Source organism: Bos indicus x Bos taurus, chromosome 22, assembly GCF_003369695.1.
Source record: "Bos indicus x Bos taurus breed Angus x Brahman F1 hybrid chromosome 22, Bos_hybrid_MaternalHap_v2.0, whole genome shotgun sequence".
Classification (NCBI taxonomy): Eukaryota; Metazoa; Chordata; class Mammalia; order Artiodactyla; family Bovidae; genus Bos; species Bos indicus x Bos taurus.
The window spans coordinates 15444617-15472429 of record NC_040097.1 but is presented as its reverse complement, the minus strand read 5'-3'; the positions used below and the strand labels follow the sequence as shown (position 1 = coordinate 15472429).

Genomic DNA, 27813 nt, shown 5'->3' with positions numbered 1-27813 from the left:
GGGAACCATCATAAAAGTGAGGACCCAAGAAAGTGAGAATAATCATACATGCACATCTCTTCAGGGATTGAAAATGCATGTGATAAGGGGAAGGAAATATGGAGAATATGTAAGAGAATTCAGTGGGGTGTGTCAGTCCAACAAACTATAGACCCCCATCCAAGAAAGGAGCAGTTAATAGTTTGTGCCCTATGACCCCCGAGAATGACCATAGTCATTGAATATGTTCAAGTACAACATTCAGAGAAGTCCCAGTAATGCGTTAGGAAAACTTTCAAACCAAGAAGTGGGCACGCAAGCAGACAAGAAATATTTCCCATGATATAGGCTGCTGGTGAGCTCTGAGAAATAATTAAGACCAAAGACTTAGTTGTACCTGCTGGAGACACATTAGTGATTTTATTTTTAGTAAAGTTACCAAGACCAATTTTAGAAAAGCTAAGTGGAAACTCAACTTCTCCCACATGCCCTCTGGACCTGCCATCATCACTATCTGTTATTTTTAAGTAGCAATTTTCCTTGCCTTATCCAGGATGCCAAGATTTTTTACTCATTTTCCCAGGCATTGTGTAGCTTTTATAGTCATAGTTCATGATATAGTCCTTCCATATAGTCCTTCCAGTGCCTCCCAGGTATGGACCAACCCCATGGATAAGAAAAGCATGGCATCAGAGTGAGCACCACACTTCAGATGACTCAAAACACCAGACTCGTTCAGGTTGCCCTTGGCTTCTAGAACTCCCACTACTGTGCTTGGGTTGAATGTTGGGTCTTTAAAGACCTGGATCTTACTTCTTTTTGGTGCAAAACGTACCTCCAATTCTTAAAGCATCTGGCACTCTGATTCTAATTTGTGGGGACCTAACTGGCAAAAACCTAAACACTTTTTCCGTGTTGGAACCCCAGAATATGTGGTCACTTTCAAAGCCCAGAACTTGTCTCTCCTCTCTCTGGCTCTTTCTTTGAATATAAATGCTCACTCACTCACAGGAGTTAGAAAGGCCAAGGAATTTTGACTACCTTGAAGACTTTCAGATTCCCAATTAGAGTTTAAATTTCACATTTTGCTTATAGAAATCTTACTTGTAAAGGATGGCTACAGAGTCCAGGAGCATGGAGGCATAATACTTATTAGATTTATTATGGGAATTTTTGATTGAATTTTATGTCATATTCATACTCTCTGTTACATATTCCAAAGCATAGTTGTACCTGTCTGGCTCATAGTAGGCACTCAATAAATGTCTGTTGAATGAGTTCTTCCTATAGTACCTCTGGGAAATAAGAAGGGCAGATGGGAGTATCCCCATTACATAGATAAGGACACTGGAGCTCAGGGAGGCTGATATCTATTCAGAATCACATACCTGCAAATCAACAGGCCCCAGAGAAAGGTCTGTATCTCTGAATGCTGTACCTGGAGCAAACCTCCTTGGATGTCAGTATGGATCTATTTATGCAACCATGTGTACTAAATATGGTTTAATTACAGTATCAACTTCCTCTAAATGCAAATGTGTATTTTCAGTTTCCTGTCCAGTTGTAGTAAATTTTATCTCATTTTGGTTTAGTTTTCAAATTTGAATTAGAATTTCATCCCATCGGTTCTCTTTCCATTTGCCCCAGCTTTCATCAACATTATTCCCGTTCTTCTGTTTGTGATATTCAGTTCATTTTCCCCCATCCCCCCTGCCCTTTACTTTTCTCCATACCTGCTGTCACTGTGCCAGTGAAAATGTGGCTTCTTACAGCTCTCCCACTGCCCTCGAGGCACCAGAGTGAGGCTCTCAAGGAGTAGAGAGCCTGGCACAGAGAGGGAGAGGAATTGCTCTGGGTTATAGCGGGCCCTGGGCGGTGAATCACCAGGATCCACATTCCTTTGCTCGCTCACCCGTGAGCCTGTGTACACACAAGGCCCGGGACCAGTCAGGCTCCCAGAGCAGAGTAGAGGGTGCTTCCCTTGGCTCGAGGCTGCCATCGGACCAGCCAGGGCTCTTGGAGGGCTTTCAGATAGTGACCTCATTGTGACAGAAGCTGGGTTAGCTATTGTACATCTTCCACTTCAGGGTGTCCACTCTCCTAATCTATTCCTAGAAAATTGATTGCCCCAATCCTAAATGTTACTGACTCCACTTGGCAGTTTCCAGAACCTACCTGCAGATGTAAATAGTGGCTTTGGGCCCCTTCTCTGCTGCTCCTGTTTACTCTGTGGTCCCAGTATGTGTTGGCTCTCAGCTGAAACATGGGTTTGTACCACTGGACACATTTCAGAGGGCTGAATGTCCACTTCCATTTTCTGCTGAAAATTCCCATTGATTATGCTTGAGACACATGTTATTTTCCCATAAGCTGCCAAATACCTTGTTCACTAGAGAACCCAGACATAGACATGGCTTTCTTTTCAAATTAGTGGTCTTGGGGTCGATATACAGATTATATTTTAAGATACCACAAAATTATCCCAGTGATCCCACCCATGCCGACTGCATCTATGCTCTGCTTCAGAGAGGCTGCAGCACTCGCTACCTTGGTTTTGACATTTCTGGTCTTGAAACATGTCCTCTCTACCCTCTTCTTACAGGCAAAAGAGCTATAAGGTAGAGTTAGATCCAAAAACGAAAACAAGCTTCTTGCTCTCTCACCCTCGCACCTCTGTCCGTACTGCACACACCCAAGCTTCCAGACTGAATTAGTCTGTGTCCTGCAGAGCATTCCCATAGGAGGGGAAATTCCAGCCAGCAGGTCCTTACTGAGATGTGACTGGAGAGAGGTAATAACATTTCCAAGCCGCATGAGTTTCTTGGTCCCGGATGTGTCTTGTAACCATCCCCACCCCTGCTGCTTTTCTCCTCTTCTTCCACCTCCCCAGGGCTTTGATTTTATGTCTGGGCAACAGGGCTTTGTAGAGTCTCACTGTCCACCCAGAGAAGGAAGCAGTCACAGCAGCCCCTCCCCGGGCCCTGTTACTTCTCAGAGACCCGACTCCAGGCCTCTGGATTCCCCACTCGCCCTCTCTGTGAAATGCCGGACGGGCTTCTGTGATTGATGCCCTGCTTTCCTTGCACTTTCACCAACAGATTAGCCAAAGTGCAGCCCTTTGAATTCTAACAAACAGACGAGGGGTTTAACTTGCTCCATTGCCCCCAGAAGATGGATTCTGTGTATAGAGTTGTTATTCCTAGCTTTTGCTTAGGGAGGGAAAAAAAAAGAATTTATTTTATGTTTTGAGGTTAAATGAATGTGGGATAAATGTATACATAGTGTCCTGTGTGTATATATGTATGTATAGCTATATGTCAGACGAACTGAGGACTTTTCCACATATGGAAGAATTTCTCAAGATCATGTTTAACTAGAAATTTCTCTCCCTAACTTCCCCTGTGTGTGTGTTTGAATGTTCATTATATATACATATATGTGCATGTGTGTGTAAATACATTTTCTTGTTTCCAACATAGAAGAAAAATTAACTCCTACATATCAGAATTTGCTAAAGTATAGTTTCAGGACAACCAAAAAGAAATTTGTTCCCCATGATGGTAACCTAATAAGAAAGGTAACATGTCATAGGATTTTAATATCAGTTTCCTATCCAAGTTAGTATGTCTGAAGCTTGACTAAACAAGAGACGATAGAGGTTCTTTGCATTGCAAATCTAATTTCATGGCCCGCTTCTTGGAAGAAGGCTTTGGGTTTTGGCTTCAAGTAGGGATGAAGCCTTCAAATTCAAAACCCATGAAGAAACATCTTGTTGGGCTGATGTTTATTGAATGGGAGAAGGGTCCAAAGATTTCAACTGTTCCTACTCTTGGGCCAGTCCTCTCCACATCGGAGTCAGAGAAATCCTGGAATGCATTTTGAACTATATCTTATGATCCACTTGCCTCTTTTCTTTTTGTAAACAGTTAATTTTCACAAGTGAAAATATAATTGACCTTTACCATTGTATCAATTTTAGATATACAACATATGGTTTGGTATATGGATATATTGTGAAATGATTACCAGAATAAGTTTAGTTAACATCCTTCACCACACATTGTTACAATTTTGTTTTCTTGTGCTTACTTGCCCCTTTTCAGATACTCCTTTTATCGCAAGTGGATTGGAAGATGCTGTGTTTAAAACTCAACAGATTTTTTTTTTTCAAGTAAATGAAGTAGAAAGGTAGCTAGATATAATTTTTTTAACCCCTCAAAGAATACCCCAAATCCCCAAAGCTACTAAAACACAAGCCAGAAGGAATATGTGATTTCTCACCATTGGGAAATAAAGGTGGTAGTTTATTTGTTTGTTTGCTTTTAAGAGCAGAAGCTCTGGAATGACCCTGTCATGGCTCTCTGTGAGGCCACAGGTAGGAAAGAAATGAGGACAAATGTCTGCACTGCTGTGGGAGGTATTTAACTGCTCCTTCCTCTACTAGCTGTTATGTGCTCACCCAAGCATTTCAGTCGCAGGAGAGGAAGGGGGGAGGGGTGACACAGCCTTAGGAAAGCTGGCTGTGTGGATGAGCAAGTTATTGCCAAGGCTCTTTAATCTGGGTGTGGTATTAACTCCTTACATGTAAGCACGCAAGGGCACGATTTGATAAACCCTGCCAGGTAGGGTCTTCATGTCTGGGGAAAAAGACAGAGCTGCTTAATGCATCAGGATCCTCCTCTTAGAAAAGGGTTTTTCCTTAAAGGTAATTTGAGCCTATTGAAGATTTCAGTCTTACTCTATTTTGGATAAAGTTGTTTTTCTCCCCTTTCACTGATTCCTCTTAGTTTTAAACCTTGTGTGCAGTATTAGGGTTTCATTAAGAGATTTGTTGCAGCATCTTTTGAGTCAACGGGGGTTTTTCAGACACAGTCTACTCTCCCCAGCTTGTAGATGTAACTCATCTTGGCATTGCGGAAGGGTTGATTCCTTTTCAACTTGCTGCTTTAATCCGGTCACATTTGTCTAAGAGGCAGCTCTTTAGCTCCCCCATTGAAAGGGGGTGGCCAACTTTGAAAGGTCTGGAAGCAGGGAAATCCATTTTCTCTTGCTAAACACCATTGCCTTTCTTTTTTTTCTTGAACTGATGTAATAAGGGTCATGTTGGACTTCCATGCCCCAGGCACTTGCAGCACTCAGAAGATAAGGAACCACAGAAAAGAGAATTGAAAACATTCTTTAAACGTACATGCACACACAGTGTCGAGGGGCAAGGGAATTTGGTTGCCCACTAGCCAGATTCTGCAAACTACTGTATTTGTGGAACAATAGCATTTGAAAAATTGTTTCAGCATCTGTATTTTAATGACAGGTGTAAACCATAGCTTTGAATAGCCCAGAGAGGTTAAAATAACTAAGGATGGTTTAACACACTGTCTGATCCTTTTTTACATACACCCTTTTGCCTTTGGTCTTAGCACAATATCAAATACATTGTTGTAATAGTGACAGCCTATGAAATGCCACCACCGAGGGCGGTGTGCCCAGTTATGTTTGTATACATGTTTAAGGTCTACAAGTCAGGTTAACTTACGTTCTCCAGTTTAATTCACAGAGCAGCCCTGTGAAGTATCAGGGCCTTCCGATTCTTTTTTCTTTCTGAGGCACTTGAGGACATGAAAAGTCAAGGGGCTAGGGGATTTGGTTGCCCACTAGCCAGGAAAAAGCAGAGTCAGAATCCTGCTAAAAAACACAATTTTCACTCTGTTTAACAAAGCCAAGCGTTAATGACTGATGGATGAGGGAGTGAAAATAAAGCCTGTCTCCACCCCACCCCTTTTTTATGGCTATCTGGCAATGGCTCAGCTTTTAGCAGATGTTGACTTTGGGCTCTGAAAATATATTCTTGGCCAGTGTACAACCTTCCAGCATTGTTATCTTCATCTGGGTATCTTGTATCTTTCAGCTGAGAGAGCTGGCACCATGCACTAGATTGGTTTGTCAGAATTAACTTTTGCTCGAAGGAAATAGAAAGCTAGTTTTCATGTCACCCTATAATGATAGTTGGAAAAAAATGAGAAAGTGCCTAAAGATGCTGCATTAGAAGTGAAGGAGAATGCCCCACAAGCTTCTCAAATGTTCTCCATGGCTTACCAAAGAGGATTTAGATGGCCCCCTGCCTCAGGGGTCCCAGTGTGGTAGACTTGCTGAGAACCAACCAGGCTGCACAGGCTTGCTTGCAGTCTCTGCCTCTCCCTTGAGAAACACCCCCCTGTATCTTTTAAAACATGGAGATTGCCCATCATGTTTCCCCTTAGCCAGGGCTGTTCGGCTTTCACCAAGTCAGGTTAGAAGAATAAATCACAAGTGCAGCTAGTGCCATGAGAAGGGGGACGGAACCATTCTGGGGAGAAACAAGTAAACACAATCTTGGCAGCCCCTAAGGAACTCTGAAATCCAGGCTGCCTTCTCTATTAGAGGAGTCAAATCATTCAGAAAAGCAGGGGCCAGTCCTTATAGGCTTTCTGGTTTGAAAATGCATGTTAAATTCCCACAGGTGCTGTGACAGAGTGTGAAGGGTATGGGGGTGCTTCCTTTTCCCTCAGGGACCTTGAAACTTGGCGGGGTGCTACTGATAAGCTGTATAAAGGACATCTGCCATATGCATGTGAGGTTGTCTTTCTTCGAAGAGCCAGAGAAACCCCACCTAAGTTGTACCATCCAGTCCCAACCAGGACCTTCAACAGCTTGGAAAGGGGCAACACGGAGTCCTAAGGACTTCGGAGCTGAGCTGAGCAGGACCCTCAGGTGTTTCTGGGGCCAAAATGAGGGCTTCTTTCTGTGGCTTCAAAGTTCACATGTCAGGAGGGTGAATCTTTGTGGTCAGATGGACTGAAATTTGACCCCTACTCCACAGCTCCTGGAGAAGGTGATGGCACCCCCACTCCAGTACTCTTGCCTGGAAAATCCCATGGATGGAGGAGCCTGGTAGGCTGTAGTCCATGAGGACGCTAAGAGTCGGACACGACTGAGCGACTTCACTTTGACTTTTCACTTTCATGCATTGGAGAAGGAAATGGCAACCCACTCCAGTATTCTTGCCCGGAGAATCCCAGGGACGGGGGAGCCTGGTGGGCTGCCGTCTCTGGGGTCGCACAGAGTCGGACACGACTGAAGCGACTTAGCAGCAGCAGCAGCAGCAGCCGCAGCTCCTGGCCAAGTGTACTTCAGCGACCTACCTCATCTTTGTCCCTGAGCCTGCCTTCCCCTGTTCACACAAAGACCCTCCCCAGCCCTGTGTCCTAGTGATTCTTAGTGAAGAAAGCTAAGAGCCGTCCCATTCTTTCTAACCTGGAGCTGGTGCTAATTCCTGCTGGCTCATTTCTAGCCCAGGTCAGAAATTAATTAGCATCTAGAAACACAGCACAGAACAGGTATCTGAATCTAGTAAGGACTTGGCTATTCTTTGGGAGAACTTGTCTGCAAATGGGTACCACAGGCTATGACAAATCAAATTATCTAAGAGTTTGCAGCCATTCCTGACCTCGTCACATAAACAGAGACATCAACTTATGGGCTATGCATTCTAGGAGGCAGGAGAGGTGACAGACACGAATGTGAGGTTTCCAGAGGAAAGGTTTGGACTTGACCCAGAAAGAAAACACGTTAGTGCCCTGATAAGGCTTGATGCCCTTATCTCCAGGCTCACACCCCTTGCTTTCCTTTGTATACACTCTATTTCCCTAGTTCTGGCCAAGCCTACAGTTTGGAAATGCTGAGAGTTGCTGCTTTGCTCAAACCCGGGCACAGGACACATCATATACCCAACACTGTGGTCTTGCTTCTGTGACTTGCGGAATGCTGGTGCTTGAAGTTTGCAGAAAGTATCAGAGGAGCCATGAACTTCTAGGAGGAGTAGGGGTGGATCTGGTGACTGCCCACGCCACACCCTGTCAGTAACCAGGAGGGTCACCCTGCTTGTCCCACTGGGAGGCCATGTTGAACTTCCTGGCAGAGACAAGTGGCTGAGTTCTTACAGAGGCAGTAGGCTGATTTAAAAGTGATGCTTCCGTAATTTCATTCTCATCTTCAGTTAGGATGAGTGTGACAGTAAGGTCCTCATTAGGAACCTAGCCCTTCGATTTCAAGAAAAAAGCCAGCTATCAACTGAAAGAAAATTGCAGGGTTTTTAAAACATACACACACACACACACACACACACACACACACAACCAGCCCTGTGATGGGCTGAGGCTTGCCTGCTGGCTATACCAAATACCTCAAAATAGAGACCAATTAAAGGTTTACACTGGTCTGTTTATCAGGTCATATCACAGAGTTCCTTCCCAGACCTCCATGGCTGGGCTAATAAATGTCCCCACAACAAGTCTCCCATCTTGTCAGTGATGACTCAGTCACTTTGCTCTTAGATCTTGTCATCAACATAGCCCCTTGAGCAGCCCATCCGGTGAGGGATTTTGTTTTATCTCAGTATTTAGAGAACCCCATTAGAGCCTAGCATCTGGAACTAAGGATTTCCGTCAAGTCTTCATATCATCTCTGGAGCAATAGATACATCCTGAGTTTATTGGATAGTTAAGCCTCCTCCCTCTTTAAAACGGGCTTTGTGGTCACTGTGCTCTGGGCTTCAGCCCACCTTGGATGTTCCGTCCCCAGATGCTGTGGACAAAAGCAGACGGATGACGGATGGACTAGAGGCTTTTTTCTCATCCAGATATTTTGGCAACTCCTGGCATAGCAATCACTCACAGGGACAACACACAAGGGAGCAAACGCCAGGCAGCCTCCAGAAAGCCCGCTGCGAAGTCGATCTGAAAACAGAAAAACAAGGGAGGGAAACTGACTCTCTCAGGCCTGATAGATGCATTTTAAAACTTCAAGAATTTCCAAATAACTTGGCATGAAGTTAGGGATCAAGTGACATTTATCTGGTTTTTATTTTTTTGGTCCCCAGATTTACATTTCTGGGCAGTAAGGTTGCCGAACAAATTAATATTTGCATACAAAGATGCAGGCGGTGCAGGAGTCAGACAGCTGCGAACGTTTGGAAATATCTGGGGCTCCGTCTCTGATTAGCTCCTGCATTTTTGTTTTTTTATTCCCCAAGCAGACACTCACTCTGACCCAGATCACTTGGTGATTAGGGTCAATTCATGTTTAAGCTTTGAAGATTAGAGAGACCCGAAATGGCCACCACTTCCCTTTCTATTTTCTTTTAAATACTTTTAACTTCAGAAACTAGGAACTTGAAAGATATGCATAATATTCTGAGCACACTGAAGGAATTTATCCCCATTTCTGCCATGTTAAACGTTAGCAAAGTTTATATTGGACTGTCATACTTCTTTACTTTATTCACCAGCATACAAGACGTCGATCTCAACATCTGGCTTTTAATAAGCCTCGACATCTGGGAGCTCCTTTTTATTCCTATGGTGGACGAGGCACGGTAGTGATATTGGCAGTGTGTATTTTCGAGCTACAACTCCTGTCTGCTTCAATCATAATTAATTACCACTTTTTAATATATTTAATTTGCTAAAAGTAATTTGCATTAGACCACACTTCACCGTTAGGAAAATAGTTATAGATTTTGGTGGCAGTGGCTTTCTTTCCTCCTTCCTTCTTCTTTTTCAAAATGTAAAACATCTTTGGATTTGAAACAAACTGGATGTCTACATACTGTTGGTTTTAAATGCAAAATGAAATAAACTGCTCCGCACAGGGAATGATTTTACAGCCATTCAGAAGCAGTCAGCAGGGACTGTAGGCTGCATTTTGAGGAAAACAGCCTATTTTTGTGTGTGTGACTTTGGCATCTCTCTGAGTTTTCCTGCAGCAGAGACTTTGGGAATCAGGAACCTTATAATGAAAGCTAGGACCTCCATCCAGAGAATATACTTACACACATACCCACACCATTCTGCATTGAACTGCAAGGAATTGCTAGACCCTCTGAGACCCATTTGTGGACGCTTGAGGGGTCCCCTGCTATACTTTCCTTCTTTATTAGCATAAAAAAGGACATAAACTTTTCTTTTCTGCAGGAACTGAGAGAAAATTGAATGAATGTAAAAATCCATATTTCTCCAATTAGGTAGGGAAAAGGGAGGTTCATTGCCAGGAGCAATTACTAGACTGTGTAGTGGTAAATAGACGCAGGTAAATTTTACATGAGAAGGAGACCCAGGTAAGATGATCAGTTGAACTTATGTGGGGCCAGAATATTACTAGCCAAACTGTCAGTGCAAATTCATACTGAGTTGTCCAATTCAGACTGTGTGCAAATGACTTGATTGACTCAAATCAGTGGGACATTGTTAATTCTTTGGGCTGTAGTCTGGTGAACTCCCTTTGTCAGAATAATATTTTTAAATATACAAAATAAAATTCACAAAAATATAAGAGAAATCATATGAAAACTCATTTCAAAGACCATAGATCCAAATTCTTGAGCAGATAAAATCACCATAGCCTTGTTGGCAAGATTAGGTCAAACTGTATGAAGTTGCTGTTTTTCTAGACCCAAAATGGCCAGCAGTGGGCATTTTCATATAATTCAACCTGATATTACAACAGCTTAAGCAATATGGATACATATTGTGAGAAGATGCTTCAAGTTATTGTTTTTCCTGTTCCTGATTTTCAAAACACAGAAGACAATCATGGGAAAACCTGGTTTTGTCAGGGATTTGTTAAAAGACACAGCTCCCAAATTACGTGTGAGACCAGGATATGAACCACTGAGTTTTCTACACTTTGTTTCTATCCTTGCAGTGAACAGTGAGAATTCTTGTTCAAAACACGACCTTGTGATGGCAGATATACTTCTGTCTGTATAGATTCAATTGCCCTGCCCATCCACCTCTTCACTAAGTGAGGAAAATGGCCTGAACCATTCTGGAAATGTTTTCAACAAGAATTCAGACCAAATAAGTTCCCATTTATCCACAGTTGAGCACAATTTTAAGTTAAACAAAACTTGCTTTCTACAAGCATTTTACTGAATTGAAAGTTTACTCTCTTTGCTTTGAAACTTATTTGATTGCAAATGTATAATCATTCCGTGCAAATGTATAATCGTTCCATGGTGGGCACATCCTCTTTTACGCTGAGAGTAAAATAGAACCTGACAAATCCAGAAGATCACAGTATGTTTGAGCCTTTGTGAAATAACCAATGTCAATTATCGCATGCTACAGAAGTTCGTTCCACCCAAGTTGGTGGAATTTTGGTTTTTTTTTTTTTAATTCTTCTTCAGCCTTTATTGATACTTCAAGCTTAAGAGAAATTAAGGGTATTTAGTTACTATAATTACTTCTCTGCTTACTTAAAAGGTTTAATCTACTCTTTAGGCATATGCAATTCAGATTGCATGCTTTCCAAAAAAATAATCATCTGCTAATGTAGACTAATTTTAATCTTCTAATCCATTCTTGACACAGAGTCAGAGCCTGGTGGGTGGAATGTTTTTGTGTGGGGGTTGCCATAGATACAAAACTCAGTTATGTATTTGACAAGTCAGTGATGTGGAACTTGAAGTTACTATGGATTTTTTTTTTTCCTCGCTCTTTAAGATTAAAAAACAAAGTGAAGATCAGTGTGCCTTTGCAGTGCATCCCAGTGTGACTAACCTTCTCTTCTTTCATTCCGGCGCTCCCCTCCTCTCCGTGCACCTTCTTACCCCTGGCCGGCCGCAGGATGACGAGGAGGGCATATGGGCGTAGCCGGGCCTGTAAACCAAAGTTCCAGTTTTGTTTTGAGGGGTGAGAAAACCATCTTTTATATCATTTTTCTTTTAAAAATTGTATTCTAGTGTTGTATTGTGTGCGTGCTCAGTTGTGCTCACTGCTGTTTGTGATGTGCCCTGTGTTTGCTTCTGCGTGCCGTGACCACCCCCAAGAGCTCCCTCCTTCATATCCCCCCTCCCTGCAACCACATTATTGTTCTGCCTTGTTGGGGCTGGGTTGAGCACCATCCAAATGTTTCTATGTTGTTTAAGATGTAAACTCTGCCCTCATTAGGATTTATCCACACTTTTAAAGGCATGATTGTGGACTCAGAAATTGTCACAGTTCTCCAGTCATGGTTTTCAGCCGACTGCTTGCTCTTACCAGATATGCCAGTGCGGTCCAACTCCCATGTCCTTCTGGTGGTGTCAAATGTTTGGTAAGGAATAAGGAAAACAAAGCTATTTATCTTCATAGAGCTGAAACTATCATGTGTAAGAAGCCCATTTAATGAACTGTACTCTCTTCTATGGCAGTTCTGAAGAAAACACAAGGAGCAAGGCATAGTAATGGTGAACGGGTAACTCTATCTCTTTAAATGAACTAGAACAGAAATGTTAATGTTGACAGACTCATAAGTGGTTTTATATCTGTTGCTTTTTGACAATTGCGTGCCTATAGTTTTGCATTATTTTCATGCATTATGTTTTTTCGGAGGATTTTGTTTTTTTAAAGATTGATTTTTATCTATGCAAACCCACTGTTTATTTCTTGGCTGTCTGCATTATAGTTGAATAGTGGTGCATGTAATGTTCTGTGTTATTAATATAAAATGGAACATTGAACTCTGTCGACTTTTGCCATTGTGAATCACACCTCTCCAGGATACTGCAGGCTGTTTAACACCAAGTCACAAATGCTCTGGAGCTGAATATATCTACCTATGGTGACACAGACTATTCTGTTGAAGTTGGTGACAGTGTATATGAGCATATATTTATATATATATATATTCATAACAAGAAATGTGGTAGATTGTGTGCCATAGTCACAAGTACTCACCATGCAGTTCTTTTTCTGGGACAAATGTGAAATGCCCCAGGTCTGTGATTGGAGAGGTGGTTCTTTGGGATAAGTAAACAGGTGTGCCCTTCTGCAAGTCTTGTGCTCATATTATGTAAACAGTGGTTCTTGGGATGAATTTGAAAATAGTAACTTGTGTGTTTCGCCCGTGGGTGACAGTTTTCATTGATATTTTTCACTGCTCAGTTGAACCCATCGAAGGTCCCATCAGTGAGTCAGACTGCTTTCTCTGGTCCTTCAGGGAACACACAGAGGTTTGACTTTCATTTACAGCATCTTTCCGCATAGTTATAGATGTAACACTTCCTGGATCCGTTGACCACCAGTAGAGCCTGCTTCCTGGTCACATCTCCCCTTTTCTCCCCCCTTCTCCCTTTCCTTAGTAAAGAGGGAAACAGTACAGAATTAACTCTTCCAGATGCAAAGTGGTTCCAAAGGGAAACTTGTTGATATAGGGAGGTAGGGAAACCAGAGAAATGCTAAAATTTGTCTTAGAGACTCCCTATCTGGAGAAAAGTTTAAGAGAAATATGGCCTTTACTCATATGGAATAGCTAATAAAGATGCAAATTGACCTAAAACATTTCTAAGTGAGAAGTAAATATTTTATAATGTTAAAGAGTGAACATATGAAACCTGCCCACAGCATGCATGTAACAAGTAGGCAAAGGAAGATTCTGTGAGTTTGGGGCTTGCCTAGAAAAGTGTAAGTCCTTCTTGGGGCTCTTCTGTGAACCTGCTTCTGCCATCGTGTTACAGTGTCAGGACTGGGCTGCATCTGTGTCTCCTCCTGGATGTGTGCTGTGCTTAGTCATTCAGTCATGTCCATCTCTTTGCGACCCCATGGACTGTAGCCTGCCACACTCTTCTGTCCATGGGGATTCTAAGGGCAGGTTGCCATGCCCTCCTCCAGGGCATCTTCCCAACCCAGGGATCAAACCCAGGTCTCCTACATTGCAGGAGGATTCTTTACCATCCGAGCCATCAGGAAAGCCCCTCCTCCTGGAAAATAAAGACTCTTATTGCTCTTTCACAAGAATTTGACACCCCAACCCCCCGCCTTCCACCATCCCTTGACATAGAAACCTTGTCATTTTCAGGATGAAACTGGTGCCAAGGCATATAGACAGCCTTGCTTTGCTCAAGGGAAGCAGAGATAATGGCATTAATCCCCATCCTCCTTATTCCTTTATGAAATTTCCCCAAATACCATGTATCCCAGAAAACAAATGCCTTCTGAAAATTAGTCAATATATAATCCTGCTTTAATATGTTGTAATAAATTTTATAGGCTTCTGAGGAAAACTACTTATCTTTCTTTATGACTCCTTTAAACAAGTTTGCTCAGATATCCTCAGGCCTTTAAAACCATATCTTAAGGATTTAAATAATGAGATACTGGGAGAACCTTCTATTTCTGAACAGCCGTTGCATGTTTTGAGTCGCATTACAATCTGTGGGGCCTAAGGAGATATTAAATTTATAACTAAAGATGGATAATAGTGGCACATTAAAAATTAACTGTTTTGAATATTTTGATTTATGGCCCTTATAAAAGAAACATTACAAGAAGTTATTTTACTAGGCATCAGTAATATGCTTATAATAGCATCATAAGCCTCTGACTTGAATCTGGTGTTTCGGTGCTGAAATGAATCATAATTTAGGAAAAGTCACTCCAAAAATTACAACAAATTGGAATTAGCATAACGACCCTGACAGCTCCTCCCTTTTTTGGCACTTCCAGATACTAGCCTAGGCATGATTCATTTGTCTCACTGTGATCATTCAAGGGTGGTGTTTTCTGAGAGCAAAGTGGACTGGGGAAAGTTTGCTTTTCTAAAGGGTTTTGACAGCCCCTAGAGCTGGTTGTTTCCCCCATAAACCTCACACCCTAGCCCAGCATTATCAGCATGTGGCCTGTGTAGTCCACAGAACCCTGAGCTTGGTTTCATGCTCTGCTGTCACTGTCTTGAAACTGTTAATAATTTCTGAATGAGGCACACCACAATTCATTTTGCTCCAGGCCCCCCAAATTATGTAGTCTGGGCTGGTTAGACCCACTGCGTATTCCTATATGCTGCCTCTAGCTCCTCTCCAGGCCCCCTCCCTATTGGCTCATTCCCCACTCCTGTTTTCTTATGGCTGGAATTTACCTTCCGCCTGCCTTATTTTTCTGGTTTTCTTACAGAAACCCAATGGGATCACATTTCCAGCAATTTGTTGCCCTTATGGGCATTACCGAAATGTGTATTCGACCATGACCCCCTTGTGTCATCCACCCAATTTGACTGTGAAAATGTGCTCTTGGGGCCCTTCTGCATTTTCTATCTTGCTTTGAAAAATGCAGGAAAAGCAGCTGCTTAATTTCTCCATTACTTTCCTTCGGCAAAATCCACTTGATGTGGCAGTGATCTGTGTCAAAAAATACGCCTTCATTTCCATTGAATGGAGGTGCCTTCCTTGCACCCCCAGGAGGCTCTTTGGTTTGTGAAAATTCAATGAGGTGAGACAGTGGGTTCCGTTGCAAGATCTAGGGCCACATCTGCCTTGACATTTGAATGTTTCAGCTTTTACTATGAACTCTTGTAATTGAGCAGACATAGAGTACAAAATCATTTTTATTTCTTAAACCACTAAAAAAGAATAAGTCTTTTTAGATTGAAAACATATGCAAATGTTTAGGACCCGATTCATAAAAATACAGATGTGGGCATTAACAAGTTTTGGCACGGGACCGCGATGCTAGTAGATTAATCCTGTCAAAACGAAGCATTGTAGCTCTATGCCACCAGCACATGGACGGTGTTTGAGTGAGCGTGCCTATGAATCGCAGAGCACGTAGACTTGAGGAAGGGAGTTTGCACACATAGAAGCCGCGCTCGAAAGCTGATAGAGCTCCCTGGCATGCCGCCTGTTAGGAAGAATGAGGAAGGAGATTTTTTACTGTGCCTAGAAAGTTTATGTTAATACGTTCTGTGCCTTCTCTTAGCAGAAAAGGTCTGGGCACAAAGCCTGTGCTCATTCTGCCTGTCCTGTGCTCAACCTCCTCAACTTAAGTCTTAGTTTCTCTGCAAAGTGGAGGTTTCCTTTTATATCAGCTGGGCAAGGATACCAACTAGTGTTTTTAATTCAACCCATCTCTTTATGACTGAGGGTCTGACAGATTCATCTTCTTGTGCCATCTGCTCCTAAGACTTTTCCTTCCTTCATTCATTTATCCAATCATTCAATCATTTTTCACCTGTTCATCTGTTCTTTCATCAAATGGTTAAAATCTTGGCTAGATGCTGAGAAAACAGTGATGCATAAGATAGACATGGTTGCTATATTGTTGGTCTTAAAATATGGTTTAGGGAAACTGTCCATAACAATTTAAACGCATGAATGGAAAACATACACTTTGATCATTGCTTCGATGGAAATTGGGAAGGTACTAAGGCTAACAAGAAGAACCTACTTGAGCAAAGGCCAAAGGTAGGAAAGAACTTTATGGGCTGAAGGGGCTTAAATCCATGATTCTGGGTAAAAAATAAGACAGTAAGATGAAGATGAAGTGGGAAGGGGCCAAATCATGTAGGGCCATTTAGGCTGAGGTCGGAAGTTTGGGTTTTAAGCCTAAGGAAAGTAAAAAATAAAAAGAAAATTAGAGGATCTTAAACAGGGGCATGACATAATTCACTTCATGTTGTAGAACAACCCAGACTGTTGTGTGGAGGATGACATATCATGGCAGGAAGAGCAGAAATAGGGCTGTTCCACCATCTGTGAAGGGAATGGCAACCCACTCCAGTATTCTTGCCTAGAAAATGCCTCAGATAGAGGAGCCTGGTGGGATATATTCCATGGAGTCACAAAGAGTCAGATGTGACTGAGAGACTAACACAAATGGTGCTGACCCAGGGGAGCAGTGGGGGATATGCAGACATGTGGATAAATTGGAGATGAGACTAACATGTGAAGTCACAGGGCTTTGATGAAGAGTTAAGAGAAAAGACTAAAGTGGTTATACCTCCAGGTTTCTACCTTGAGTGTCAAAGCTGGGGCACACCATTGTTGGAGGGTAAGGGCTGAGTGGGAGTCTTCTGTTCTGTTTTCCCCGGGTGTCCAGTCAGACTGGCCAAGGAGAGGCAGACTTTTGATCCCCTATTTTCTGTTTGCCTGTATGTCAGCAGAGAAATCTTCAGCCTCTCATTGCAGTAATGGACAGGCTGTCAAGTTTAAAGCATAGCTGGGGTCCAACTTCTGGAGTGTGTGTCTCTTCTGACTCTCAAGGAAAAGGAGAAAATTGAATATCAAAGACTGCAAAGAAAAATCAGTCATAGAATAGGGAGACAGGTGGGCACAGTGGTCTACAGAAAAACCAAGCTCCTGAAGTTGTATAAGATAGAAAAGGATGGTTCTTGCAGCTTTTCTTGAGGAAGTCCGTCAGTGAAGGCATACCTCATAAGATTTAGGAAGAAGAAACTGAAAGTGACAGTGAAGTCGTTCAGTCCTGTCTGACTCTTTGTGACCCCATGGACTGTAGCCTACCAGGCTCCTCTGTCCATGGGATTCTCCAGGCAAGAGTACTGGAGTGGGTTGCCATTTCCTTCTCCAGGGGATCTTCCCGACCCAGGGATCGAACCCCGGTCTCCCGCATTCCAGGCAGACGCTTTAACCTCTGAGCCACCAGAAGTAGCTACTATATGTTTCAGAGCCACTGTGGACAAGGGCTCTGCCTACTTTCAATGGCAGAATTAATTCCTGGGCAAAGTGATATGCTTTCTTTTCTGCTTTCCTTCTTCCCCAATTACCTTATTTTTTGGTTTCTCTGCTCCTCTGGAAGATATCTTATATTCAAGTTTGTAAGGCTATTCTTCAGAGCCACAGCTTGAATGTCTTACCCCAAGTCCTTTCAGTCAGTAATTCATTCAAAAACAATTTATTCATCTCAGCACTGGAGTTGAGGCAGTGAAAAAAATACAGTTCCTACCTTGGAGGAATTTAGAGTAGTACCTAGGTCCTTAAGCTGGTGTTCATGAACCTCCAAGGGTCTGCCAACCCCTGGACATGGTTAAGAGATTTCAGATGTGGGGATGTGTGGTATATGTGCATCCTCCAAGGACAGAGAGTATCTTGATCCTCAGCACGTACTCCAAGGGGCCACTGACCCAAGAGAAGCTGGGTGACTGTGGCTCACAGCATGTTCTCTGGATTCAGACCAGACTGGGTTTGGATCCTGGCTCTAGCACTGTTTGGCTAGATAACCCGGGGCATGTGTTCTTCCCTGTCTGCTCTGACATTTCCTCATACGGAGAAGGCTGTGCACACCTTCCAGGGCCATGGTGAAGATTAGATGAGTTGAGGTAAATGAGATGCCTGGCCGTGGCTGGTGCACAGTGAGGCCAGTCCTCATGAGAATATCACTGTTATTGTTTCTCTGGTGTCCAGAGAAGTTGACTCCATATGCCGGCTGAAGAAAGTGGTTGATACTGTGGATTGGATGAACTTGGTGGGGGTGGGTTGTAAGAGAAAAGACAGAAGAAAGGAAAATCAAAAGGGGAAATCTGTTTTTATGACCAAAGCTGTGCAAGCCAGCTACACATTTTCTAGCTGATCTTAAAGCATTTTTACCCTAAAAAAAGTGCACCCTCTTTAGTTACTTTTGATCTTAATTACATCTATGTCTAGCAAAGGAAGATCTCATTGTGGGAAACTGGATTAATCCACATCTCTAGCAGAACATTTCTTTCAGCTCAAAGAAAAGTCAAGTGTATAACATGAAAAGCCAAGAAATATTTAATGAAAAATTGTGAGCTGATGAATTGAAAGAGAGAAAAGGAGCAGTCTACCCTTTTCTGCTCTCAAGTTGTGATGGACTTGGGGGCAGGGGTAGAAGATTTGAAGCAGAATTGAGTACAGTAAATAGGTTCTTATGGATTTTTCTGGAGCTTGTAAGGGTTACCTGGCAAAGCACTGCATGTTGGCTTGGATATGACCATGCTCTCAGGACCTGAAATCTGGCTGAGAAATCATAAACAAATGGTGGTGATAAATGACCATGGATCCGAGGCAGGAGGCGTCTAGTGGACTGTTGCCGCATTACTTTACATCCTTCCTGTGCCAGGGCTGGTGCACTGGGAGCTCTTCAGCCTCTCCCACCCCTTTGTCATTTGCTCTGGAGTGTGGTGCTGGTCTGATCTTATTTAACCTTTTTATTAATGATCTGTAAAGGGGAGAAAAGAGCATGTAGAGGAAAGTTGCAGATGACGCTGATTTGGGATGTGTTGGAAACACTAGGGAGGTCAGACAAATCACACAAATGGCCTAAAGAAGGTTAAGATCATGAAGGGAAAATGACAAATCTTGGAGAAGTCCAGATACTCACATCTGGCGAAAATTAATCTGAGACACAGATATCAGTGGGTGGGAGGGGTATGAAAACTGAACACTAAAAGCAAAATAATAAGCTGAGTGGACATTGGGAAATCCAGCCATGGGTGAGGACAGAAAGAGAACAGCCAATGGCATTGAGCAATGTCTGGAAGTTAGCAGATGCTAGAGAGACGTACATCACAATTTGTGACAATTCTGCCCAAAAACTGTCTTACACTGGGGACACAAAAATGTTACACACCCTCTCTTCCAGAAGATCACCCATAGGTATTGTAAACCAGGTGGAGACAACACTTCGGGGAGCTGCCCAATTGTTGGGCAATGTTAATAAGCTAGACCAGAATTTCTTAGTGATTCAGGGAGAGGAACCCCGGTCCCATCTCTTTCTAATCACCTCCACAGCTCTTAATAAAACAGAAAAGCCAGGTAACATCCAAAACAAGAATATATACTTATGGTCACCACTGGGTGTGTCAACCAGAGTGGCTATTTTCTTTCTGCCATTTGACGCGTCAGTTGACTAGACACCATTGACCACACCCAAGTGGGCCTTCACTCCATCTTCATGCCTTCTCAGAGGAGCGTGAGCCCTGAAGGAAGAGTGCCGGCCCGCTGGGCTCTCAGATGATCTCACATAACGGATACAGTGGTTCCATGTTGCCTAGGTGGCCACACGGTCACTTCCCCATGAACATGTTCTGTCACAGACATTGGCATGGTAGCATGCGTTCCCTCTAGCTTTATTTTCCAGTAATTATAATGCAAATGCCAAGAGCAACAGCATATAGTAACCCAGAATTTCTCTCCTGCCAGGCCCTGGTCTAAGCTGCCCCCATCTCTCCCATGCAGATCCTGTCCTCATGAACACTAGGCCACACTTGCCTTCCCTGTCACAGACCTGTTCCCATGGTAACAGAATCACCAAGATGCTGAATCTGTGTAAAGAGGAGGCCTGCTGTTTCTTTCAGCTTTGGGGCACCTTCCACAGGCTGAAGATCAGCCTGACTCGTTTGCGACCCTACTGAGTGTCCTAATAAGTCTGGCCTCTTCTGTTGGGTCGGTGTCCGTGGTTACAGGGCACAGGCAGCTGAGGATTCTGCCTGTCCCCAAGCATTTCCTTACTGCCTCTGTCACTGTGGGTGCATGCAGAGCGTTGGAAACAGAGCTCCTGGAAGGGTATAAAAGAGCTTGTCATCATCTTTTTGAGGAAAAATCATTCCTCCGTGAAACCTGTTAGACTGAGAAGAAAAAGACAAGTACGCATATGTGGCCAAAGACCCATCTGATGTAGATTTTACCTCCCTCCTTCAGAGGAAAACATAGGATGAGGCTCTGAGAAACTACAAAGATCACTTTCTCTGGAAAACCCTGAGCTGCTTGCGGCCACTGCTGTACTTGACCCACTTATTGCTTTTATATTTGTTGCAGAAAAGAGAAAGTTTAATGAGGAATCAGGAGGGAAAAGTTCTTAAAGTCCTCATTCAGAGGAAGTATTAATGCCTTTTTTAAGCACATATTGCCTATCAGATATGGTCATATAAATATATAATTGATGGCGGGGGGGGCGACTTGAACTTTGCATAGTCTCTGGTGCTAAATAGTTGGTAGCACCTGGGCTCTAGAGTCACAGAGACCCGGTCCAAACACTGGCTCCACCACCACTCTTAAGTGCCGGTTTAAGCCTTTAAAGGTAGCAAAGGCTGTTATGGTTGTTGTTATTTATTCATAGCCACAGGATTGATTTTCCACATTGACTAGTTGAGATCTGTTTATCATTTGGAGTCCTGCTCTGCATCAGGCAGTGGGGAGAGCCTCTACGGGCTGGGGTGGGCACACTAAAGCCCTCTGGGGAGGGGGTGGGGGTTAGCTCCCAGTGTAGTGGTTCTTCGCAGTGGAATGAGGCTTCTTTGTTCTGCACTCGGATGTCAGCCACGGAGCCTGGATGCCTGTGGCCACCGTCAGCGTGTGGTGGAATCAGCAGCCCTGCTTAGCCCCCAGCATCCATTCTTCTTTCAGTGCACCTTGATCTCTGGTATGACGGCATTATTTGAAAGGCATCTCTGTACAAATCCCTCTACCAAAAAGCTCCAAAACAGAAAGCCCCTGTGATTAAATAGGGAGTCTCCCATTGTCCTGTGACATTGAGTTATGGTTAGGTTCTGCTTGGAGGGTTTTTCAGTGCTCTGATTGATTACTTTTATGGTTTTATTTATTTTTTATTGTATCTCCTGGCACCACGGCACTTAGCTTGGGAGCGCAATGAAACTATGTTAAGGGAAACCTGTGCTCCTGTTTCTGAAGCGGTGACAGGAGATGAAAGAACAGCTGTTTTCTTCTGAGAGAGGAATGGTTTGCCCACCTGGTAGCATCTCCACCAGCCAATCAGAAACTCAATTCAGCCTCAGAGGTTGTTCAATACAATTGTCAGCAGAAAAGCACTGTCCTTCCCTCCCATAGAATGTGGAGACGAGAGGGGAAGAATGAGGAAGTGTTTGGAACCAAAGAGCAATCTTTGTCGCTCCTTATACAACAGGCTTGGGACTCGGCAAAATGCAGTACATCAGATAAGGCAGGAACAGCATATGAGGGTACAAGTGGAGACATGCGAGATGAATTTTCTCCATGTTATTATATATATTTTTTTAAATTATGAAGGCACTAAGTACTCTTGCCTGGAAAATCCCATGGACGGAGGAGCCTGGTGGGCTGCAGTCCATGGGGTCGCTAAGAGTCAGACATGGCTGAGCGACTTCACTTTCACTTTTCACTTTCGTGCATTGGAGAAGGCAATGGCAACCTACTCCAGTGTCCTTGCCTGGAGAATCCCAGGGACAGGGGAGCCTGATGGGCTGCCATCTATGGGATCGCACAGAGTCGGACACGACTGAAGCAACTTGGCAGCAGCAGCAACATGTTTTCAGAGGCCAGACTGTGAAGCTGTTTCCATACTTTGTGAAAAGTTTAAGGCTCAAGAATTGCACCCATGGAAGCCTTCCAGGAGCTTTATGTCTGCCTTTAGCATGCTTCTCATCTTGGGTGGGGCAGTGCTGGAACAGGGAAGGATGGGCTCTCCCCATCGCCTTCAGGATGATCACTGTCTTCCCAAGAAACACACTGAGGGCAGGGGAAGCTGGAAGGAGGCTTTCAGCCCGACTGCATGGTGCTAGTCCATTCAGCATCAGAAACATTGTCAAAGTCCTAAGGGCTGGCATTGCCACTTCTCTCACTTCTGTCTCACTCACACAGCTCCCTCACCAGTTTAAAGAAAATATACCACGTCTGTCTCTGATTTTCATCTAGTCTTCCATCAGCTCTGTGAGGGTGGCTGGCAGGTAGCAGCATGCCCCTTTTACAAAGTAAGAAAATTGACTCTTGGTCAGTTGCTCCTTCCCCTATAACAGTAATTCCCTAAGTATGGTCATCATAGCACTGATGGAATTGGATATTAAGGAAATACTATTTTTTTAAATATAATAAAATCATTCTATGTTTAAATAACTTTGGGTAAAACTGGATTAAGCAGAATCAAGTAGGGTTCTTCACTGCAGGCCTTCTCAGAGCCTTTGATGCTCTAGTGTCCGCAGGACAGTTGTCACATTTTGAGAGAAAGAGGGTTTGCGTGTGTATTGCTCGTGGACCTCTTCCTTCCCAGATTCTCATCTAGGATTAAATATATTTGGGGAAATCATATTGGAGGGATATATTTGGGGAGAGCTTTGCTGCAATTTGCCATCTGTTTGAGTTCAGGATGGGCTATTTGCCCTGGCAGGTGACGCTACCACCATTGTTTGAGATCATTAATGGTTAGCTGGCAGAATCTGGTCCCAAAAAGGATAAATGCATGGGCCTGAGAAGAAGGCATGTAGCCCAGCCCTGCCATTAAGCTTGTATTTTCCTTACTATGGTTGGACAGCTATGTCTTATCCAGTATTTGTCTGAAACTTGATGGGTGTATATACCCAGTGTTGAATAAGACCTATAAAGGAGAATGTGGGGCCTTTAGCCAGTTGCCTTCATGATACAAATGGGCAGGACTATGATGTGAGCAGACGTGAGAGCCAGCAATTCTTCTCCTGTGCTGTTTACCATACACCGGCCACTTTTCCTCAGTCCAGGCTGAGCAGACGTTTTCTGTAATGGCCAGATAGTAAATATTTTAGATTTTGTGAACCAAAAGGCAAAATCAAGAATATTATGTAAGTATTTATGTAACAAGAAAGCAGACAAATTGTTGCAAATTTTTCATTAATGAAATCCAAAATATAATGAGTGTAATTTTGGTAATACATGTCTACTAATGAGAAGAAATGAATTCTTTGGAGGGAAATTACATTCCACTTAATTGGTATTCAGCATTAGTGTTGTCTGTCATCAGAATCTATTGCAGATGTTCATTTGTAAACAATGCTCTATAATGGTGTTTTATGCATTTCATCTACGAAAATGTCTGCTCACACAGATAGATGTTCCACACATCACTCAGAAAGCTTGTCATGTTCTCATTGCCATTTGTAGTGGGCTGAGCAGCAGTGCAGAGCCATGAGACCCTGCATAGCATCTCAGTGGCAGCTACTCAATTGCTATTTAGTGCAAAAGCCGTGACAGATATCAAGACAAGGAATGGGTGTGGTCATATTCCAATAGAAACCATATTTATGGACAGTAAAGTTTAAATTTAATACAATTTTTATATACCACAGAATATCTTTCTTTTGATATTGTCCCAACTGTATAAAAAGGTAAATGGCAGTTTTAGCTTGCAGGCCACACAGAAACCAGTGGCAAGCTCCCTGTGACTCAGTGGGCCATACTTTGCCACCACCCTCCTAAGTGCTTTCACACTGGTTGTCCTGTTCAGTCCTCACCTCTCCCTACATGATAGGTACTGTTTTCCTGTTTTCCGGATGAGGAAACTTGGGTGCAGAGTGGGAAACCTGCTTGGCCAAAGCCACACAGAGCAGGAATGTCAGAGCTAGGATGAGAACCTGGGTGTGTCTCACTTGAGAGGTGCTCACTAGGGCTCCTGATGGTCTGTCTTGACTCACAGTGCGTTCCCCAGGGTGACCCTTTCAGATCTCCACTGAAGCCTTCCAGCTCCCTGCCCAGCCTCCTTCTAAAGGGAAAGGGAACGCTTGCCTGTGTTTCTGAGTACCATGATGAGAGCCAAACAGGACTTCATCATTTTCCTCCTCTCCACCTCAAGACTTTCCTCTGTTGATCTCTTTCCTTCTCCTCATACTTAATTTCGCCTCATCTTCCTCCCCTTATTCTTTCCTTTTTTGTGAATAAAATGTCCAGCCTGCATGTAGGAGTCCATGAGATGGAAGTGAGAGCTCTGTATTCCAGGTTTGTCTTTTAAAATAGCCGTGTGACCTCGGACACATTATTTAATTGCTCTGAGCCTTGGTGTCTTCATCTAGAAAATGGGCAAAATAGTGTTACTGAGTTCTTAGGAAGATCAAGTGAGATAATGATGTAAAATGCTAGCCCAGTGCTAGTGCATAGTAAGCACTCAATAAATACTAGCCCGTGTTGTCTTTATTTTTTCCCCACAATCACCTCCTATGAAAACTTCTTCATTGGTCACTACTTACAAATTGCAGCATCAATATTTCTATAATTACCTATCAAGTATCTTCTATGTGTATAAAGACCTAAAAACTTTCTTAATGAATGTCTCCTGAATCAGGTTGGGCACTGAGATCCAGTCTGACCATTGAAACCAGTTGTCATCCACACATATATCCAAAGGAACATATGGAACCACTCTCCCTAGGGGTCTTCATGCTTACACTCTTTGTCTGAAATAAGTTAGGCATAACTTTCTTAGGGTCAAGCAAGTGATTTCAGCAAGAAAAACATGTATGCTTGCAGATTTAAAAGTTTTTAATGTACAATTCCAATAAACTAGCATAGTCAATAGCCAATTGGAATTTGGTGCACAAAAAAACTTGAAACTTTCCAGCCATTACAAGAAATATCACCATAATGTGCAGTCAGGGGAAACTCAGAGGTCAGAAAGCAAATGAAATTATAAAGAAAATGCTAAAGCTACCTTTTCCCCTAGATGTTTGTACTCTCTAATCTTGGCTGATCCAGAATAGATAAAGGAAATATTGGATACAACTTGTCAAGAAAGGCAATATTGCATCTTCCTCATCTGCAGAAAGCAAGTACATGCTTGCAGACCCTAGTGTATTCTTAGAGAGTCTCCTAAGGAATTGTGCAAGAAGGGTCTGTTCCAGGAGATTATGAGTCCTTTGTGTTTCTCGTTTTATGGTTGCCAGTAGCTAGCATCTTTCTGAAATCCCATGAAAAGTGGGCAGATCTCCTTGTGCAGACTTTTGAGCAGAGAGTTAAAAGAGACTTTGTGTGTGACTCTTAATCCCGTTGGGAAATTTTAGGGTGAAAAATGTAATTACATCTTGAAATGCCAACAACGAAGGCCAAAAGAATGTCTCCTCTTTGGAAGGTTCTTTGTTGATGAGATTAAAAACTAAGCTCTTGTTCTCCTGCCTACAAATTATTCAGATTATTTGAAAAGAAATGAAAGAAGACACTGGGAAAAAATGCCGCAGACCACATTATGTAGGACTTAACTAGTGCTCACCTGTTTAGCAGTTGGTTTAGCAAATATTTATCGAGTACCTACTATGTGCAATTCAACAGAAACTACACAAATAAGGTCCCTGATCTCCTTGAGTCCTTTTATCCAAATAAAGTATATTCTTAATTATCTCTCAGCATAAGATTATAAGAACTCAAGGGCTCTGCCATTTAGCACTGAACAACTTCACTTGTGTGATCTAAATTGCGATTGATTCTGCATAGAAATGGATCAGCATGGGCAATTCAGTTGTGTGGCCTAGAAGGCTGTTGGATGTGAACTGAAGACCAGGGCTGGAGGCAGAGAGAGAGAATGCTGCTAAGTCGCTTCAGTGGTGTCCGACTCTGTGCGACCCCATAGACAGCAGCCCACCAGGCTCCCCCGTCCCTGGGATTCTCCAGACAAGAACACTGGAGTGGGTTGCCATTTCCTTCTCCAATGAATGAAAGTGAAAAGTGAAAGTGAAGTTGCTCAGTTGTGTCTGACTCTTCGTGACCCCATGGACTGCAGCCTACCAGGCTCCTCTGTCCATGGGATTTTCCAGGCAAAAGTACTGGAGTGGGGTGCCATTGCCAAGAGAGAAAATACATAGTAATTAAAGGGAAGATAGCAAAGTGACACAACCTCATTGAAACATTGAGTTGTAGTAAGTTAACTGGCCCCAGTAGAGTCCTATAAGCCTCATAGCCATGAATCCAAGTCATGATGACAAGCAGAATTTGTTCAGAGATGGAAAGCAGCCATTATCAAGCATTTCCTTTGTCCACATGAAACTCCACTTCATCTTCTACCCTAACTTGTAAGTCTTAGGTTGTCACATTTTACACTGAAGAGGTTAAATCATACTGCCAAAGTCAATAGTTAGGAGTTGAAGAGACCGGGCTGGAACCCAGTTTTGTCATTCACTACCACATCCCATGCTCTTTCTTCCGTAGTATGTGGCCACCACTAGCCACTGGGTAGCAAGGAGTTCTTCATACCCAGATCCTTAAGCTACATACTGAAGTCTGTCCCCAAGTGGGTTGAGTTCCAAGACTATGCATCTATTAAGTGGCATCACTGACTCAATGAACATGAATTTGAGCAAATTCTAGGAGATAGGAGAGAACCTGGCATGCTGCATGCAGTCCATGGAATTGCAAAGAGTCCAACAATTTAGTGACTGAACAACAACACAACAAAATTACCTATCACACACACACATATATATATATATAATTTATTATATATTATATATATTCTCTATTGTTATTTAATATATGTTGTATGTTAAACAGCTTGTTAGGTGCCCAGGTTAACCCATAAAAGCAGATATCCTGTTGAAAAAGTCCCTATGCTTATGGAGAGAGTTGAGGAACCTACAGGAAGATAACAGTCATAATGTAATAGGAAAAACAATAATATTGAATGAAAACTTATAAGGCATTGATTAATCTTGAGTCCCAATATTTCAGGAGAAGTTGTTATGTTTAGAAAGAACAAGAGAAGGCAATGCGCATCTCTTGAGGTTCTTTTGAGGATTAAGTCTGTTAAACCATGAAGTGTCTGGGCATGTTGTAAAAGTGATGGAAGTGTTAGTCGCATAAGAAAATGGAGATCCTGAAAAGACTCCAGAGGGAATTTCTGAATACCTCTAAAGATTTTAGAGAGGATGGCCTAATGCATTTCTCTTGCCAGATTTTACTTTGAAACAGAGTTTCGGTCTATATTGCAACTTCAGGTTTGTGCAGTGGCAGGTACCCTCATTGCTGCTGCTGCTGCTGCTGCTGCTGTGTCACTTCAGTCCTGTCCGACTCTGCGACCCCCTAGACGGCAGCCCACCAGGCTCCCCTGTCCCTGGGATTCTCCAGGCAAGAACACTGGAGTGGGTTGCCATTTCCTTTTCCAATGCATGAAAGTGAAAAGTGAAAGTGAAGTCACTCAGTCGTGTCCGACTCTTAGCGACCCCATGGACTGCAGCCTACCAGGCTCCTCCGCCCATGGGGTTTTCCAGGCAAGAGTACTGGAGTGGGGTGCCATTGCCTTCTCTGGGTGCCCTCATTATGGGTGCCCTCATTGGGCATCCATAAATCTGCGA

General features: G+C 43.1%; 1 protein-coding gene across 16 annotated transcripts in view; it reads left to right on the top strand.

The window, feature by feature from the left end:
• Positions 1–27813, top strand: part of ERC2 (ELKS/RAB6-interacting/CAST family member 2) — a 984881-nt gene that overhangs the window by 789506 nt on the left and 167562 nt on the right. For 2 of the 16 annotated variants that reach the window (XM_027522892.1, XM_027522890.1), the window contains exon 21: positions 11640–11705. The exons of the other annotated variants lie outside the window; for them this stretch is intronic. In XM_027522892.1, the coding sequence (XP_027378693.1) occupies positions 11640–11666 (27 nt within the window). In that variant the 3' untranslated portion in view covers positions 11667–11705. The remainder of the gene's footprint in view (positions 1–11639; positions 11706–27813) is intronic. 16 annotated transcript variants of the gene reach the window in all.